The 18,857-nt window shown below is 35.0% G+C and overlaps 1 protein-coding gene across 1 annotated transcript in view; it reads left to right on the top strand.

The window, feature by feature from the left end:
- LOC102500653 (MAM domain-containing glycosylphosphatidylinositol anchor protein 2) overlaps positions 1-18,857 on the top strand; it is a 550,208-nt gene that overhangs the window by 429,116 nt on the left and 102,235 nt on the right. Inside the window, exon 10 of the mRNA XM_027776806.1 lies at positions 907-1,176. Within this exon, the coding sequence (XP_027632607.1) occupies positions 907-977 (71 nt within the window). The 3' untranslated portion in view covers positions 978-1,176. The remainder of the gene's footprint in view (positions 1-906; positions 1,177-18,857) is intronic.

The following is an 18,857-nucleotide window of genomic DNA, read 5'->3' on the forward strand; positions in this document are numbered from 1 at the left end:
TACACTGCAAAACTCAAAAGAGAAGAGAGTGCCATATATACCTAATGAAGGATGAGATTGTGTTAAGTACGGTCTTGATTTTCTTGATCGAATAAATCACATCATGATAGCCCAGGAAATAACTTTATTATGACCATTGGAAGTCATTAAGAAAACATTGTATTTTTTATATGCTAAACAGTAAAGAAGTGTGTAAAACCTTTTGGAAATCTTCCTATCAAACAAAGAAATTAGGCACTTAATGTAGCAAGCTTGAATTTAATGTATTAAAAAATCACAATTATACCACATAATTGAGCTATTGCAGTGGGTTGGAAACCACCTCCACCTATGGTATAATTTACAAAGTTTGCTTAAGGTTTACACATAAATATTATGACTTATAAAATAAGATCAAACCAGATAATTGAAAAAATAAATTTACATAATTGTATTACTTATTTTATAAAATAAGAGGTACCCACAAGTTCGAAGACTAAGCCACACATGGAGATAATTAAAATTCACCAATATGAACCAATTAACATTAACTGATTCAAATCCTAATATTTGGGTGCCCAAATTTCACTCTGCATTTTATATACAGAGCATCATTTTATTGCAGATAATATAAATAGTCATGATTTTTTTTTCTGGGATATAATTAAAAAGAAAAATATAACTCTGCTAGTTTTACCTGTAGATGCTTTTGTAAAGCAGTGAGAATCGTTCACGTTATACATTCAGGAAATCACATTTCCCAACCAGTGCTGAAATTCTTGGGCCTAAGTATGTTTTCCTCCCACTTCTTATAGTCCTTTCCTGTGGATGCGTGTGTGTTCTTAACAACAGCTTCTCATGGTGAGAATGACCTTTGGCTTATTGCAAGCAACATTTTTCATATGTTTTAATATGTCTTTTCTACAGATCCTCCTGCTGTGGAACCAGCATTCCTAGAAATACGGCAAGGCCAGGACCGAAGTGTCACCATGAGCTGAAGAGTACTGAGAGCCTATCCGATACGAGTGCTGACATATGAGTGGCGCTTGGGCAATAAATTATTACGGACGGGGCAGTTTGACTCTCAGGAGTACACAGAGTACCCAGTAAAGAGTCTGTCCAATGAAAACTATGGGGTTTATAATTGTAGCATCATAAATGAAGCTGGAGCCGGGAGATGCAGCTTTCTTGTTACAGGTAGGGTTCCAAATATTTTACTTTTTATTATTTATTTTATTATTCTAGACCAAAGAATCTTAGGCAAATGTAAATATACTAAAGTATTTGTAAACCCATGTAGTATACCATGATGAGTTTGACTGTTCTAGTCAGAGCTTCTATTCATTTATTTTTCAAGGCAATTCTATTTTAATAGTTAAAATAGTTCATGTGCTTATAAAATTACACAGAAATGTATTTTCATTCAGGTGGAATTAGTTACAAGGCTGGTTCATTTGAATGTTTCATTAATAAAGTGACAAACTGTGGTTTTATTTAGATAAAAACTTCAATTTTTTTCAACTTCTTTTATTTTTATTTTTTACTTCATATTCTTTTATACATTCAATCATGTTATTTACCTTACAAAGTGACTATTCCAACATGTGTACATTTCCCCCTTGTCCAGTTGATAATACTGGAAAGTTATCTTCAACAGATAATACCACATTTCTTTGTCCCATTAATGCTTCTCTTCTCTATTTTTCTTCTAAATGTCCTTCCTCAGACTCTACTCTTTGACCCACACTATATCTGGTGTTCATAACCCTTTACTGTGTTTCTATACACTTTATTCAATCAGTTTCAGTCATAGAGTGCAGACACTCAGTATATATTAAGTGGGGATATACAGTGTCTCTCCTTCATAGCCTGGCTTGCTTCACTCAGCAGTAAATCTTCCATATTCATCCAATTTTTTTTTTTTAGAGGATTTTTGCTATAGGGCGCATGTGCTTGCCAGAAAGACAGAGAGAGACAGAGAGAGAGAAAGCAATAAATCACCCCCCAGGGGGGATGGCCATGCCACAATCCCTTCTCCATTCTCTTCTCAGGATCTTGGGCACACACACACGTGTGCCCGGTGTGAGTTTAAGCCCCTAGGTCCGGGACTCAAACCGTGGTCACCTACATGGAAGGGAGTTCAGCGACATAGCCATTACACTGCTATTCCCCACATTCATCCACTTTCTGTCAAAAGTCAGGGTCTTTTCTTTTTTTATGGCTGAATAGTATTCCATAGAGTATATGTGGCACAGTTTTTTCCATTCATCTGTTCATGGGCATTTGGGTTGGTTCCATGTCTTAGCAATTTTGAATAATGCCGCAATAAACATCGATGTGCAAGCACTTTTCCTATTAAGTATTCTTCTGTCCTTTGGGTAGATACCCAGGAGTGGGATTGCTGGATCATATGGTAGTTCTATTTGTAGATATTTGATGAATTTCCAAATTGTTCTCCACAGTGGTTGAACCAATTTACATTACCATCAGCAGTGTAAGAGGGTTCCCCTTTCACCACTCCCCTGCCAGCAATTACCTTTTTTTTTTTTAATCTTAGTCATTCTGACTGAGATTAGGTGGTATCTCGTTGTTGCTTTGATCTGTATTTCCCTTACAATGAGAGATGTTGAACATTTTTTTCATATGCCTTTCTGCTATTCAAATGTTATCCTTAAAGAGTGTTTTTTTTTTCAACTCATTCTCCCATCTCTTAGTAGGGTTGATCATCTTTTTTCAGAATAGTTGCTGGAGTTCCTTGTGTATTCTGGTTATCAGTCCCTTATCTGACACATGGTTTACAAAAATATTTTCCCATTCTGAAGGCTGTGGATTCACACCAATTACTGTGTCTTTTGCTATGCAGAAACCTCGTAGTCTGATGTAATCCTACTCCTCTATTTTGGGGATTATTGACTATGCTTTGGGGGTCTTATTTAAGAGGTCTTTACCAACCCCAGTGTCTCCCAGAGTTTCCCCAGTGTTTTCCAGGAGAAGTTTTATAGTTTGAGGTGTTAGGTTTAGATCTTTGATCCACCTCGAGTTGATTTTTGTCGATGGTGAGAGGTAGGGGTTCAGATTCATCTTTCTGCAGGTGAAATTCCAGTTTTTCCAGCATCATTTTCTGAAGAGGTTTTCCTTTTCCCACTGGATTGACTGGTACCCTTTGTCAAAAATCAGTTGACCATATGCTTGGGGATTTATTTCTGGGGACTCTATTCTGTTCCATTGGTCCACATGTCTGTTTCTGTGCTGTTTTGATTACCACAGCTTTGTAGTATATTTTTGGTTCTGGGAGTGAGATGCCGTCCATTCCACTCTTCTTGTGTAGGATTAGTTTGGCAATATGAGGTCTTTTATGATTCCAGACAAATTTTATGATTGTCTTTTCTAGATCTGTGAAGAATGTGTCTGGTACTTTGATCGGGATTGCATTAAATATGTAGAATAATTTGGGTAGAATTGCCATTTTTGATTATATTAATTCTTCCAATCCAAGAACATGAGACATCCTTCTACTTTTTCTGTGTTATTTTCAATTTCTTTTTTTAGCTTCTCATAGTTTTCCTTGTGGAGGTCTTTAACTTCTTTGGTTAGATATATTCCTAGGTATCTAATACTTTCTGTGGCTTTGGTAAATGGAATTACATTTTTCAGTTCTATCTCAGTATGCCTGCTGTTTGTATATAGAAATGCTATAGATTTCTGTATGTTGATTTTGTATCCTGAAACTTTACTGTATTCATGAGTACTTCCAGGAATTTTTTCATGGATACTATTGGGTCTTCTATGTATACAATCATGTCATCTGCAAATAGAATTTCATTTCTTCTTTTCCTATTCAAATGCCTTTTATTTTTTTTCTCTTTTCTGATTGTGTTGGCACGGATTTCCAGTACTATATTGAAAAGGAGTGGAGAAAGTGGGTATTCTTGTCTTGTACCCATTTTTAGTGGAAAAGCCTTTAGCTTTTCCCCATTAAGGATAATGTTCACTATGGGTTTTTCGTAGATAGCTTTTATTGTGTTGAGAAATGACCTTTCTATGTTGATATTGCTTTTACTTTCATTTATTTTCTGTATAGTTAATTTATTTTCTATTTCATTTATTTCTGATGGTATCTTTTATTATTTTCTTTCTCCTGGAGTTTTTCAGAATTTTTTTGCTGTTTCTTTTCCAGTTCTCTGATGTACCATGTTAGATAATCCAGTTGCCTTCTTTCCATCTTCCTCTTATGTGTAGTAATTGCTATGAACTTCCCTCTTATGACTGCTTTTACAGTGTCCCAAAGATCATGGAGACTTGTGTCCTCATTGTCTTTGACTTCCATGAGTCTTGTGATTTTCAGTCTTTATTCATTCATTAGTTGTGAAGTCATTAAAGAGTAGGTTATTTAGTTTCTATGTATTTGAGTATTTTTGAAATCTTCAAATATCAATATGTACATATTGTTTCTTCTGCAAGTCTAAAATCCCACATAAAGAGACACCTGCTCTGGCCTTTTTCGTAACAGAAACCATTCTCTTCTTTCTTTATTCCTTCCTTCCTCTCTTATTTATTTATTTTATTCCTCTTAAGGTATAGTTATTCTCTATTTTTTTTCCTTAGCTCATCCTATGTTCACAAATATTCTAAAGAAGAACAATAAAGTTGTATCTGGCATATAATAAATTGTGAAGCAATATTGATACTTTCTTTTGTGATTATCTTTTAACTATTCCTTATTTAATGTCTTACTTAAATTATTTTTATAATGTATATATGGAAGTAAATCTGAGTTATTTTTGTACTAGAGTTTAGGCATATATTGAAAGGAAATACAATTTTTCATTGTTATCTCATCCTAGGTAATGTTAGTTGTAATCATTGAAGTGTTTATACTAGTAAAAGACAAAACTGAATATTGCAGTTCATCTGAAAAGCAACCTTAATAATTGACTTAAATGTCTTAGTCTTAAAACTTGTTAATTAATATAAAAGGTATTAGTAAGTTCTAACTTATGAGAAAAATATCTAAATATTAATTACCTTGAGCCACTTTTGCTTGATGAAACATAATATTAGGTAGATAAAACATAATCAACTAACCAAAGAGCATGAAGATGTCTAAAAGTCTAGTTTAATTTCAAGAATTTTCATCTTGATTTTAAAGTAAGATATTTTAATTTTAATTATGATTTATGTTATACATATATTCCATGTATAGCTTTCTGGGCTACAGAATGGGATTTTAAGTCATGTCTACAGTGTACAAGAATCAAATCAAGAATATTCATCTTCTTCAACATGGAACATTAGATTATGTTGTGTCCACTTGTTAATAGTTCTACTAGTTTTTAAAAACTATGTATTAGGGAGCAACAGATGGCATAATGGTTGCATTACTGGATTCCCACATACTTGACCACGGTTCAAGTCCCAGACCCAGTGGCTTAAAACTCACACTCGGCACAAGTGCATGCATACCCAAAATCCCGAGACCAGAATAAAGGAGAAGGGATTGCAGCATGGCCATCCCTCCTAGAGGATGAGTTCTTGCTTTCTGCCTGTCTCTCTGGTGAGCACACATGCTCTATAGCAAAAATCTCTCTCAAAACAAAAGTATTAAATTGTCCCTATTTTTTATTCAGCTGTGATATATCATTCCATAGCCTCTTCCCCTTATTTACATGCATTTTTAGGTATCGATCTATATCTATCTATCTATCTATCTATCTATCTATCTATCTATCTATCTATCTATCTATTAATTTGCCAGGGAGCACATACAGTTGCTATAGAGAGAAAGGAAAGAGAGGGGAAGCCTTCCCCTTGGGGAATGGTCACACCACACACAATCCCTTCTCTTTCTCCCTTCTTTTGGGAGTTTGGTCACATATGCAGAAGTGCCTGGCATGTTTCTAAAGCTTCCAACCACACAGCCAGCCACATGGAATCCAGGCTCCTTAACCACTATATCATGGGCTGGCCCTCATTACAAATTTTATAATGAACCCCATAAAAATCCTAAAGTCTCTAAAGCAACAATATTTACATGATGCTCTAACTGCTAAGTTTTATTCCTAATGATGTGGGAGTGCTAGGTGATCAGACTCAACACCTGTGTTGTACTTCTGTTAGAAGAAAGTTACTAAACTGAAACTGTTTCCCTTAGCTACAGTTGCTCTAAGCCCTAAGGTAGCCAGCTTTGGGCTATGAAAACAGCTACTGTGACTCCATCTTGGCTCTTTATCCAGTCTGTGTGCTCAATATCCCTATCTCTTGCTTTTTAAGTAAGGATTTGTAAATTCTTCAGAGACATGTAAAAGGGATATATATTTTGCATTAATCAGACCATAAACAAAACAAAACAAAACAAAAAACCAGAGACTTCATTAAAAAAAAAAAAACAGTGACTTCCTTTAAGAGTCATTACCCTATCTGCCTATAAGTAGGTCTAACTCTTATCTCATTAAGAATATATAAAAGGAAAAGAGAATGTAGTCTATTACTCAATAGCGTAATTTAAATGCCGTGACTTACTTTCATTCCTTGTTTATATACTGTTTCCCAAAGCAATAAGAATTCTTCTAAAGCAATTATTTTTTTCATATTAGTACAAATGGAACACCTCACTTTTATTTGCTAATTTCTCAAAACAAAAATACACTGTAAAATGAACTGCGTTCCTTTCTTCTAACTTTTTTAGTCTTATATACTTTATCATTTTCTGCATTGACATTGTTCTCTCACAGTAAGCTATATTAGTTCATGCTGCTTTGGCCAGATTTGGTTTTGCTCTCTATTATGTGATCCAAAGTCTACTCTTTGCACTAGAATACAAGCTGAAACCAGAGGAAACACTAAGCATCATTCTTATATTTCAGGTCTCATTTAGCAAATAGACTTTTTTTTTTTTTTTGACAGGTTTTTGTTATAGTGCGCAAACACTCACCAGAAAGACAGAGAGAGACAAAGAGATGGAAAGTGAGAAATCACCTCACCCAGGGGGGTGGAGGTGTCAGGCCATGCCACAATCTCTTCTCCTTCATTCTCCTCTCGGGATCTTGGGCAACACATGCCCATGTGCCCAGTATGAGTTTAAGCCACTGGGTCCGGGACTTGAACTGTGGTCATCTCCATGGGAGTCTAGCGACAGCCATTACACCATCTGCTGGTCCCGCAGTAAGTAGATTTTGATAACTATAGGAAGGAATAAATTTGTTTATGGGTTTCCACAAGAGGGAAGGGAAGTTGTATACTGTGAAAGTGGAGAATTCAACTGGAGTGTGGATTTTGCCTTTTCACACATTCAAAATGGCCCAATATTTAACTTTTGAAAAAAAAATATTCTTATATACCTCAAAACAGCTAGCTAGCATCATTCTGTCATGAAATAACTGAGTATCATTCTGTATATGCTAGCACATAGCTTGATCCAGAAAATAAGTCCAGTGACTATAGGGTGATTAAATAGATGGAGGAATGGACAAAGAGCGAAATGGAAGAAAACTTGCTGAAAATTATTTTTTTTTATTTTTAAGCTTTTGGATAAAGTGATCTATCTTTATTTTATTATATCACCTAAAAATCATGCATAAATGCCTGTGAAAGTCACTTTTCTTTAAATGAGAAAATAAGTGCATACAGAGAGGGTGAGAAACTGGTTCAAGTTGCAAACAAATCATCCATCTTATAATGGGCTAACCAATGCCGCCCTCTGTCAACCCCCCAAAAAAGTCTATGTTCTAATTTATAGAACCTGTGACTATCACTTTATATCGCCAATGATGTGATTAGACTAAGAATTTGGGGAGAAGGAGTTTGTCCTGGATGGTCTGGATGAGCCCTAAGTAAAATAACATGCATCCTTACAAGAGACGTAGAGAAAGTTTTGAAAGGAAAGAGGTGGAGGCAGTGTGAGTATGGAGTGATGCTACAACGGCCGAAGAACCCGTGGGACTGCTAAGAGATGGAAGAGACGAGAAGTACATTTTCCTCTAGAGTTTCTGTAGGAAGTAGGATCCTGTTATGACCTTCGTTTTAAACTTCTGGCCTCCAGAACTGTGAGATAACTTTGATTTAATTTTAGCTACCGAGTTTGTGGTAATTTATTACAGTAGAATTAGTTAACCAATACTCATTATGATTCACCCTTTCAAAGAGCCCTTCTTTTTAAAATGCTGTCAGTTGATTAGAACTGCTCTGCCTACTGTCCTTACCTTTGTCACTCTAGATGGCTGAGCCATGGGTGCATGACTTGTCACAACTCAGAAGAGTCATGAGTAATGGTTGCTTCTACCTTCTGAAGATCTGTTTAGAATAAGCTCATAGATGAAAGAGATAGCATTAGTAGGGAAAAGCAATGGAAAACTGGTACCGGCCACCTGCATTGGTATTCTGCATTGGTTTTAGCTATACATCGACCAAGACCCTAAGGATGCTACAATGCTGAACTGTTATGCCCACTACACGGTACAACAGAGACAAGGTATCTCCAGCTGCTTACTAATGTAGGAAGCCCGATTAAAATCTATTGGCAGATTCTGTTGATAGTACTGGAGATTTATAAAGATGCACTTTTACTTATTTTTGAACATAAGAAACCAATTATTTGCAGTCTTATAAATGTAGCAAGGGATTTATAAAAATGTTTAAATTATTTATGTATTTCAGATGTTTCTAATTGATATTCCTAAATATTTAGCAATTAAGATGTTAGCTCTAAGCTATTACCATTATGCTCCCACAAACTATTCTTTCCTCATATTCCTTTCCCTTAACAGACTTGTTTATGACAATATTTTTTGTTGAAATTTGCATGAGTGTCAGGAGATTAAGATGTATTAACAATTCAGGCAAGGAAATAAATAATACGAAGAAAATAAGAATTTTTCTTTCTAGCTTTTACCAGTTGTTTAAATAAAACATGAAAACTATCCTGTGACAATATCGAGCATAGGTTTTAGGTCACAGAAAATATGGACAAAGTAAAATGGCAATCAGTTTCCTATACAACTCTGGAAGTAACAGCAGAACTCACTTTTCACTTTAAGAATTACATGTGCATGTTAATGCATACTTGGACTTCTAAACATAAAGCAAATTGATTTATGGTCACAATTTTATATTCTTTTTTTTTTTTTTTCAGAGAGGTTTTTGCTATAGGGCGCGTGCTCTCACCAGACAGACAGAGAGAGACAGAGAGATAGAAAGCGAGAAATCACCCCCCCCCAGAGGGGATGGCCACGCTGCAATCCCTTCTCCTCCATTCTCCTCTCGGGATCTTGGGCATGCACGCACACGTGCCCGGAGTGAGTTTAAGCCACCGGGTCCGGGACTCAAACCGCGGTCGACTACTTGGGAGTCGAGACATAGCCATTATGCTAACTGATGGTCCCAATAATTTTACATTCTTTTAAGTGAAAAATATGAAAGGATTGGTATCTTTTCCAAAAAGTAATAGTGGATATATATGCTATAAAATGTTCATTTCATAATCATGCACTATAATTGAGTATAGAATAACAATATATACTTTTTCTCAACTGATAACATTTTTTACAATCAAGAAAATATTGAACAGCAATTTACTATGTACCTACTACATACAAGTTACTAGATTAGACATCAGAAATACCTGAACACTTCAAAAGGTTTATGTATAATGGAATTGAAGTATGAGTTAGTCTTCATGCAAATTTTTTTAAAAAAATATATACATAGTTTTTATAGTATTCATTTTCCATGAACTTTTTGAAGAAATCTGTAGAACAATAAATATTCTTGATCAATAAGAAATACTCCTGCTCAACAATAAATACTATTGCTAATTTTGTGTTTGCATAAATAGCGACTATAATTTTGTTTTTATTCCTATTTCTTGTATTGTCTTTTTTTCTCTTCTGGGGCATTGTGGTAGCCTTTTGTCTGATTTTAGAACTTTCAGCCTTTTCCCCTTTCAGTCCGTGTGCCATACTGCTGGGCTTTACTTTCCTAGATCTGTCTTATTCTTAAGTAAGAAATGTTGACATTACTCATGATCTATAGGATGATCTACAAACTCTACACTGTCCTGATTTCTCAAACTATCCATTGCTATTATCCCCAAATATTAGGTCATCAGAAATGTCATGATGTATTGTTCTTTTTATTTTTTTCAAAAATGCATCATGACTATTCTGATGACTCAATACAGTATCAGCTCTCTCTCAATCCTGCACTGCCTTCCAGCAGATCACTACACATTTCCAGGACTCTGTGTCTTTGCTTACATGTTACTTTATCTTGAAATACAAGCCATTTGTGCATTCTTTTACAATACTAGCATTAAGGTGACCTTGTGTCTAACTTTACTAGGGTTAGGTTGATCTTTTCCCTTCAGCCAGATAAAGAAGTTCAGACTAATATATTATTTTATAACTCACAAATTGTGTGTGTTCATATTGGCAGAGCATATGAAAGTGTTGATAAACTCTGTGTAGCCATGATTTAAACAGAATAAAAAATTGCTTCACTCTGATTAAGGCCCCATGTATCATTTTAGAAACTAACACAATGACTCTGTTCCACTCAGTCCTCAAGGATTCAGGCTCCTTCCGTTTTATTTCTCAACCATCATCAATAAATGGCACATTTCATAGCCCTAATGGCTACTTAAGTCCCAGCCATTACTTCCACTTATCAGCCCAAAGTGAAAGCATTTTACATCTTTTTATTTACAATAAAATTAGACACTTTCTGCTTGCACCTCAATGGAAATAATTTAATCTTATTGTTTCACCAGTAATGATGTCTGTAGATAGAGATTTTAATTTAAAAATATTAATTCATATTTCATTACATATAGATGAAGTTACTTTTTTAAAGAATTATTTTATTTAACTTTATTTAATTACTGATTTATTTTAATTTAACCAGAGAGGGCCAGAGCAAGTGAGAGAAAGTGAGAAAGCAAGCCGCCAGGTCTGGGATTCAAACTGTGGTTAGCCTTGTGGGAGTCCAGCACCCTTAATTATTATGCCATCTGCTGGTCCCAGCTGAAGTTACTTTTATGGAAAATATTGCATTGAAATTGTCAAAGAAAATACTGGATTTATGATTTATCTTTGTAAACTTCACATTACTGTTAGTCAGGCATCCTTTTCAGTAGTCGCAGACACTTAGTCTTAGGATAAAATTTAAAATAAGGTAAGAAGGGATCTACTCATAGACCCTCAGAGGGTTTTATTGATAAGCCAAATTAAATCAACAGTACTGTGTTAGCTACTTATTTTGCCATAAAAAATTAACTGCAGCAGCTTAAAATAACACATTATTATCTAGCCATGTATGTATGTTAGGAAGCTGAGCCTGGATTAGCTAGATTCTATTCTGAATTCATAAGATTGCAGTCAGTGTTGACTGGGATATGTTGATATCTGGAGGCTCAAAAGAAGAAGGAATCCAAACTTATTTAGGCTATTGACAAAATTAGTGCTATCGCGCGTACGAAGAGGGCCCTGGCATTGTCTGGCTGTTGTCTAGAGGCTACCTTCAGGTCCTAGTCAATACTTGTAGGTCCTGGAACCCACCTAAATATTTTTTCAAATGATCTTCTCTAAAAATGGCTTCTTATTTCTTCATTCCTACATTTCTAGCTCTAGTCTTCTAAATGAGAACCCTTAATTACATAATGTAATACCATCATGGAAGTAACATCTCATCACCTATGTTAGAGTCTATTAGTTACAAAGTCAGTTTCCTTGCACCCTCCATGGAGAATTATACAAAGACATGAAAATCAGGAGGCAATAATAATTGAAAGTCACCTTAGGGTCTGTCAGCCACAAGTATCAGTATTTTCTGCCACTAGAAGTGTGTTATGAACATAACGTACATAATATGAAACTGCCATATTTAGTGTAATATTTTGTTAGTCCTTTTCCATAATCATGACAAATAGGGTTTTACCAAGCTAATTTTTTTTTTTCTGTGACAGTTATCAGTTTCAAATGATTTATGTTAGGATTTTACATACTGTGTTTTCCTTTCAGCACATTGCAATATTCATATTGACATCTTGAAATTACTACTTTCTCTGTGTTCAGTATCAGCAGATCAGACACAAAACCAAAGTAGGACAGATGCTAGACATCAAATAAGGTCACTGTGAGAATTTTTTTAAAAAAGAATGTATGTTATCCTCTAGTGAATATAAAAAATTTCAGAATAACTGAGAGCTATAATATCATTCTTTAACAGAATGTTGAAGAATTCTAGCATTTCTTAGTTCTGGAAGAAAAGGTGAAGAAATAACCAAAGAAAATTTGACTCCAGAACAAAATAATACATATATGTATTTTTCCTAATTCCAGATTACGTTTATAGTGACCACACAGAAAATATATTTTAATCTCTAGTAGCGAATATGTTTTTGCTGTTTAGCTAGATATTTGTTTGTTATCAACTGAGCAACATAAGATTGTTCAAAAATCAACTATCAAAAGTAAGAGCAGTCTAAACTTTGAAAATTAAAAATAATTTCCAGTAAAATTCCTTTTGATTATCCTAAAAAGCAATAGACTTTGGCCCCTCATAGTACAGAGATAAAACGTGACACTCTGCAAAACTGATCCTCATGGGAAGATTCTGAGATTATATCTGGAGACATCTCTTAGTATGCTGGCATGTGATGCCCCTGACCTGGGGTTGTCTGAAGCAGAGGATAGAGTGTAATGAGACCCTTTTGAAGGTGCTGACTCTCTCTATCTATCTTGTTCATGGAAGAAATAAAGTAAATAAGCTTAAAGAAAAAGAAACTTATTTCAGATCAAATATTTTTCATACCTAGAATTTTGTTAAGATTATTAGAATTTTATTTATGATTTTACAGACTAGTGGATCCCTATGTTTCAGCCAGTTTGAATTGCACTTACTGTATATTAAAAAATAACTTTCAGCATAAAAATGCATCATGTTTTCTAACAACTCTTAATGTTATATACAGCATTCTATAGTATATAAAGTGTTTCTATGTCCTCTTTATCTCATACAATCGTACTATGTGTGCAGAACAGAAGGTCTCACCCTCTTTTGGCAGATAAATTAATAGAGGCTCCAAAAGTCAAGAACAAAATAGTTCAGACTCTCTTTTTTGTAATTTAATGTGTTTTGATTTTTCCTAGTGGGTGCATGTGTTCCTGAAAGAGAAAGAGGGAAACAAACCCTCTCCCATTGGGAATGATCACTCCTTCACCTTTCCCTCTTTTCGGGATTTTGGGCACAAACACACATGCATTTGGCATGCTTCTCAAACTGTGTGGTTGGAACTAAAACCACACTGTTAGAGGTGAGATTCAGCAGTCTGAACTATCAAGCCATGGAACTAGCCTATTTAAGCTTTTTCAGTCATTTTCATTAGTGATGCTAAATGGCTTTTTGAATAAGTAAACTACTTAACATATATGTGAGTCCATGCAGAATCAGAAAATGTAGGAATAAAAATATCAGTATTAAGGAAGTTAGCTATCATTTAGAAAAATTTACTGAACTATATACTTTATATATTGAACTTAAATTTTTATAATATTTTAGACAAATTATATCTTTTCTCCAGTAAACATATCATGAGAAATCTGTTTCATATTGTACTCAAATCAAAACTTTAAAATTTTCATTATTGTCACAGCAATTTAATGACTTTCTACATTTTCTTCACTACTTATTTTCTTCTGTATAAAATCATGTAATATCTCCAATGAAAGATTCAGTGCAGTGTCACTATCAAAAGTCACTCAAAGCTAAAACATTGAAGTGTCAAAGATCAATTTAAACTAGATTATAGGCATTTATGTCTTACTAACTAAGGTAATTTAAAATGTGAACAAACTAAGAAAATCATCGTTCCCATCTAATATGCTAATTTGTGAATAACACACTGGTGGATCCTAATAGAATAGGAAGAGGGAAAATATTCATGTGTAAAGGCTTTATTAGGGTCTAAAGAATGTGATAAGGATGAAAATTAATTGAATGTTGCAAAATTGAAGCAGATTTGAAAAATCATGATTTAAACCTAGACTTTAACATCACGGTCTGGAAATTTAGCCAACATAGAAAGAGAGAAGTATAACTGATCTTCGGATCCAGGATAAAGTGGAGCTCAAAATATTCTCATCTTGAAACCAGGAAGAGAAAGAGTTAAAAATCTAGATGCAATCAAGAGCAGAATAAAAAAAAAAAAAAAAAAAAAAAAAAGTAATAAGATTAGTTGGATTCATGATGGCGGGGGCTGTCCTTCAGTGGGATTACTGCCCATGTAAGAAAAGAAGCCAGAGAGCTTGCTATCTCACCCTTTCTCTGACTTGTGAGAACACAGCAAGAAGGTGGCCCCCAACAAATTCAGAAAGAGAGCCCTCATCAGAAACCAAACGTGTGAGTACACCATTCTCATACTTCCAATCTCCAGAAATGTGAGAAAATATATTTCTCTTGTTTAAGCTACTCCATCTGTAGTACTTGGTTATGGTAATCCATGTAGACTAATACAGCCACTCGCAGAAATAAACGCAATGTCCTGTCACAAATCATAGCATCAAATTATAACAAGGAACAGGATATGAGCTCCTGTGATCTTGATGGAACTGCTCTGGGTAATTTATTGTAGGTTTGCCTGTCCTTTTTTCTTGATTACTATGTAAAGATAGTTCTCCCCTGTATGCAAGATGTTCACAGCTCCTTACAGTTTAGCCTCATGTAAGCCACTTAACTATGTGGCCTTGACTCCTTTATTAGTACAATGGGAGATAAAAAATCTGCTTCCATGACTCACATAACATTTTAAGTATTAAATAAGCTGATCAATGTGAAAGTGCTTTAAGAAGTAAAACATTGTATCATATAAAAGTAAGATGAAGGGGTTTCTAAATTTCACAAGTAAATTGCTTTCTATCTAGGGTAAAACAATATTGAAAATACCACTAAAAAGAGGCAGGTCGGGATGGATGGCTTATCTCAGATATGTCAGTAACCAATACATACTCGAGCTCTAATTGGGAGAGAAAAATGTGGTGAGATTATTAGGCTGGAATAAAAGAAGCCAGTGACAATATTCCGGGGGTTAGTCTGAGAGAAAGCTTTGTGTTATAAATGAGGTTTCTTTTCTTTGTAAATAATGCTGGATAGGTCATTGCCTGATATTACTTTGAAGCAAAAAAGCGGCGACTCTAATTTGAAATATGATGGGGAAAAATGAGAGAGAACCAGAGTGTGGCTGCACTGGGCGTTGTACAACCAGATGAATGGGTTCTGGAGCATCTTCTCATCTTCCTCCCCCCATTCCCAATACCCTCCTTTAAGCCAAATCACTCCCAAGATGTAAGCTACCTTCAGAAAGGAGCAATGCCCTGAGCTCAGGTTTTAAAAACTGGGAGCATTGGAGGGAGAACCACCAGTTAGCGTAATGGCTATGTCGCAGGACTCCCACGTAGTTGACCCGGTGGCTTAAAACTCACACCGGGCACATGTGTGTGCGTGGCCAAGATCCCGAGAGGAGAATGGAGGAGAAGGGATTGCAGCGTGGCCATCCCCCCTCCCCCCCGGGGGGTGATTTCTCACTTTCTGTCTCTCTGTCTCTCTCTGTCTTTCCAGTGAGCACATGCACCTTATAGTAAAAACCTCTCAAAAAAAAAAAGAAAGAAAAAGAAAAAAGGGTGAGGTCTTTCTCCCACCACTGTCTCCTCCTTAAGACACAAATGATGGAAATAATACTGCACCCAGACTCTCTCTGTCCTGAAGAACTCTTCCCCTTCAACTAGAGAAGTATGGGTAGGAATCTAGGCTATTCTTTTTCCTGTAGGCAATACCAGTCTAAGCAGTTAGGGGCCTATAAAAATAAAATATACAAAGTCTGGAGCAAAACTATTATGGAAGAAAGAAGACAAATGGAATAATCTACTCCACATCTGCTGCAAGTAATAAGACACAAAGAACACTTTGAAAAAAAAGCTGTTATAGGGTGAATGTGCTCAACATCTTTTTCAACAGAAAAAGAGAGAGAAGGAAAATTACAAAGAACACTCCCATGGGGTATGATCATGCTACCATCCTTTCTCCATTTATCCCTCCTTTTGGGCGTGCACACACATGAGCTGACATGTTTGATAGGCACCAAGTCTAGGTCTTGAACTGCATGTCAGTCATGTAGAATGCAGCCACCTTAACCACCAGACCGCAGGCTGCTCCCGATTTTTAAATAACATAAAATTTATGTTATTCCATTGGTGATAAGTATAAAAATATAATTATTAAATAAATAAATTAGTAGATAAATTTGTTGAATAAACGAAGTCCAAGAATAAGTAAGCTGGAAGATTTGGCAAAAGAACCCTCACAGTAGAGAATGGAAATATTTGAAGAGACATGAAGTACAGAAGCAAAAGTCTAAATATCAGTCCAATAGCGGTTCCAGAAGGAAAAAAAAAAAAAAAAAGATCAAATGGAGAAATAAAATGAAATGAAGAGGGACCAGCAGAAGGCATAATGATTATGTTGCCAGACTTTCATGTAGTCAAGTGTGGTTCAAGTCCTGGATCCAGTAGCTTAAATTCAAGCCAGGTGCCCATGAGTGCATGTCCAAAATCCCAAGAGGAGAATGGAGGAAAAGGGATTGTGGCATGATCTTCCCCTCGAGGGATGATTTCTCGCTTTCTGTCTCCCTGCCTCTCTGCTCTCTTGTTTCTCCAGCAAGCACATGTGCCTTATTATAAAAATCTCTTAAAAAATAAATAAATAAATAAATAAATAAATAAATGCAGGAATAGTAAGTCAATTTTCTTTTCTTTTTTTTTACAATTAGAAAGAAAAAAAGGCTAGGCTTTAGAGTGAAAGGGCTTATAAAATTACAGTGACAATGAATTTCAAGGGGAAAGACCTATATGTTCTAGTGAATTTTAATAAGATTTAAGAAAGTTAAGAACAAAAAGTATTTGAAAGAGGAGGAGATTATATAGGACAGCAGAAAAGTGATAATAGAGTTCAAGCAGTGCTGTAGGAAACTAGAATTTCAGCTCAGCAGGATAGCATATATCTCCTTAAAATTCAAAACATCGAGATGTGAAACCAAACTGATTAAACCATGCGAATAAGAACCATTCTTGAGAGTAAAGGCTCTTTCTAGATACTTCCTAACAAAGTCTGACACCAAACTCTGATAAATTTCATGGAAAAGCAGAATTTGGAAGCTGAGTCCCACCACATTAGAAGACCGTAGGAAGCATCCTTGGCTTTCCAGACATCTCACCCAAGTAAAGTGTAAAGAGCTAGCTAGTATTCACAAGTGTAAGGTGGTCTCTAAGTAATTGCATTGCCTACTGAAATAAACTCAACACTTTTCAGAAGAAAGAGCATATTCTAGTTTTCTATAATTTATTATTCTTAATGTTCAGTAAATAATTTAAAAAATCTACCTACAGTAGAGAATAATAGTAGTTTATTAATACCAACCCTGATATAACCTGGGCATGAAATTTAGCCCAACTTTAAAGTTATCATAAATATTCCCAAAATACTAAGGGAAAAATGTTGAAACAATTTTTTTAAATATGTTTATGATCAAAAGGGTAGGAAATTTCAGGAGATTCCACAAAAATTAAAAACCAACTTCTAAAAAAGAACCAAATGCAAATTCTATAACTAAAACTGTACAACAAGTTAAATAAACAATTCCTGGATGAACTTAACAGCATTTTAGAAAAGGCAAAATGATGATTGAAATTAAATGTAAACCAAAAGAGCTTATATGAGTTGATTGAAAAAAAAATTAAAGAATTAAGAGACCTAAAAGACTGGGAGACAATAAAAATGGTTTAAATTAAAAAGCATTGCAAAAAATTAGCTGAGTTTTTTCCCCAATTTATGAAATCCACAGATCCAAGCATATAATGGTACATGAAGAAAGGAAAGTACAAAGAAAACTATATATAGTCACACCATAATGTAATTTCATAAAACTAAGATAAAGGGAAGATGTTCAAAGCAGAGAGAATAAAAATGAGATTTTGATGATATGCTTGACAATTTCTTTCTCATTAGAAATAATGCAGACTAAAAGATAATATGACATTTTAAATTTTAAAAATCTTTAAAATATTATGACCTCATAATTTTATTTTCAGTGAAAATATACTTTACATGCCAGGGATAAATAATGTTTTTAGGAAAAATGAAAGCCAGAGAACTGGTAGTCCATAAATTTTATACCACAGGGGCTAGCTGGTGGCTTTATAGTCAAGGTGGCTGAATCCCACATGACCAACTACAGGATCTGAGTCCTAGACTCAGCAGCTTGGACAACACCCTGGAAGCATGTACCTGGATGCCCAAAATCCTGAAAAAAGATATGGAGCTGAAAGAATTATGATATAGCCATCCATTTTAGGTTTTTCCCTCATATTCTCTCTCTCTCCCCTTCCTCACTCTGCCTCTGTAGCAAGCACATGTGCCCTTTAGAAAATAAATAAAGCTCTTTAGCAAATAAATAAATAACCTCACCACAAAAATATGCTGAAGAATCCTTTTTTATATGTAAGGGAAAAGTGATCAATAGCCAGAATCTAAGATCGGTCCCATAGCACTACTGATGAAGTGAACTGCATCCCACTTAACCAACTGCAGTCTGAATCCCTGCCCTGGCAGCTTGAAAACCATGCTGGGCACATGTACATGCCCCAAATCCTGAAGGGATGGAGAAATGCAGCATGACCACACCCTATGGAGGGCTGGGGCCTCCTCTCTCTCTAGCAAGTGCAAATGCAATAAATAAACATATATATATTTATATATCATATCATATATTATATATGATATATTGATCATATTATATTATATATAATATATTAATTATATTGCATTATATATTATAT

The sequence above is a fragment of the Tupaia chinensis genome, unplaced genomic scaffold, assembly GCF_000334495.1.
Source record: "Tupaia chinensis unplaced genomic scaffold, TupChi_1.0 Scaffold138126_1, whole genome shotgun sequence".
In the NCBI taxonomy this organism is placed as follows: domain Eukaryota; kingdom Metazoa; phylum Chordata; class Mammalia; order Scandentia; family Tupaiidae; genus Tupaia; species Tupaia belangeri.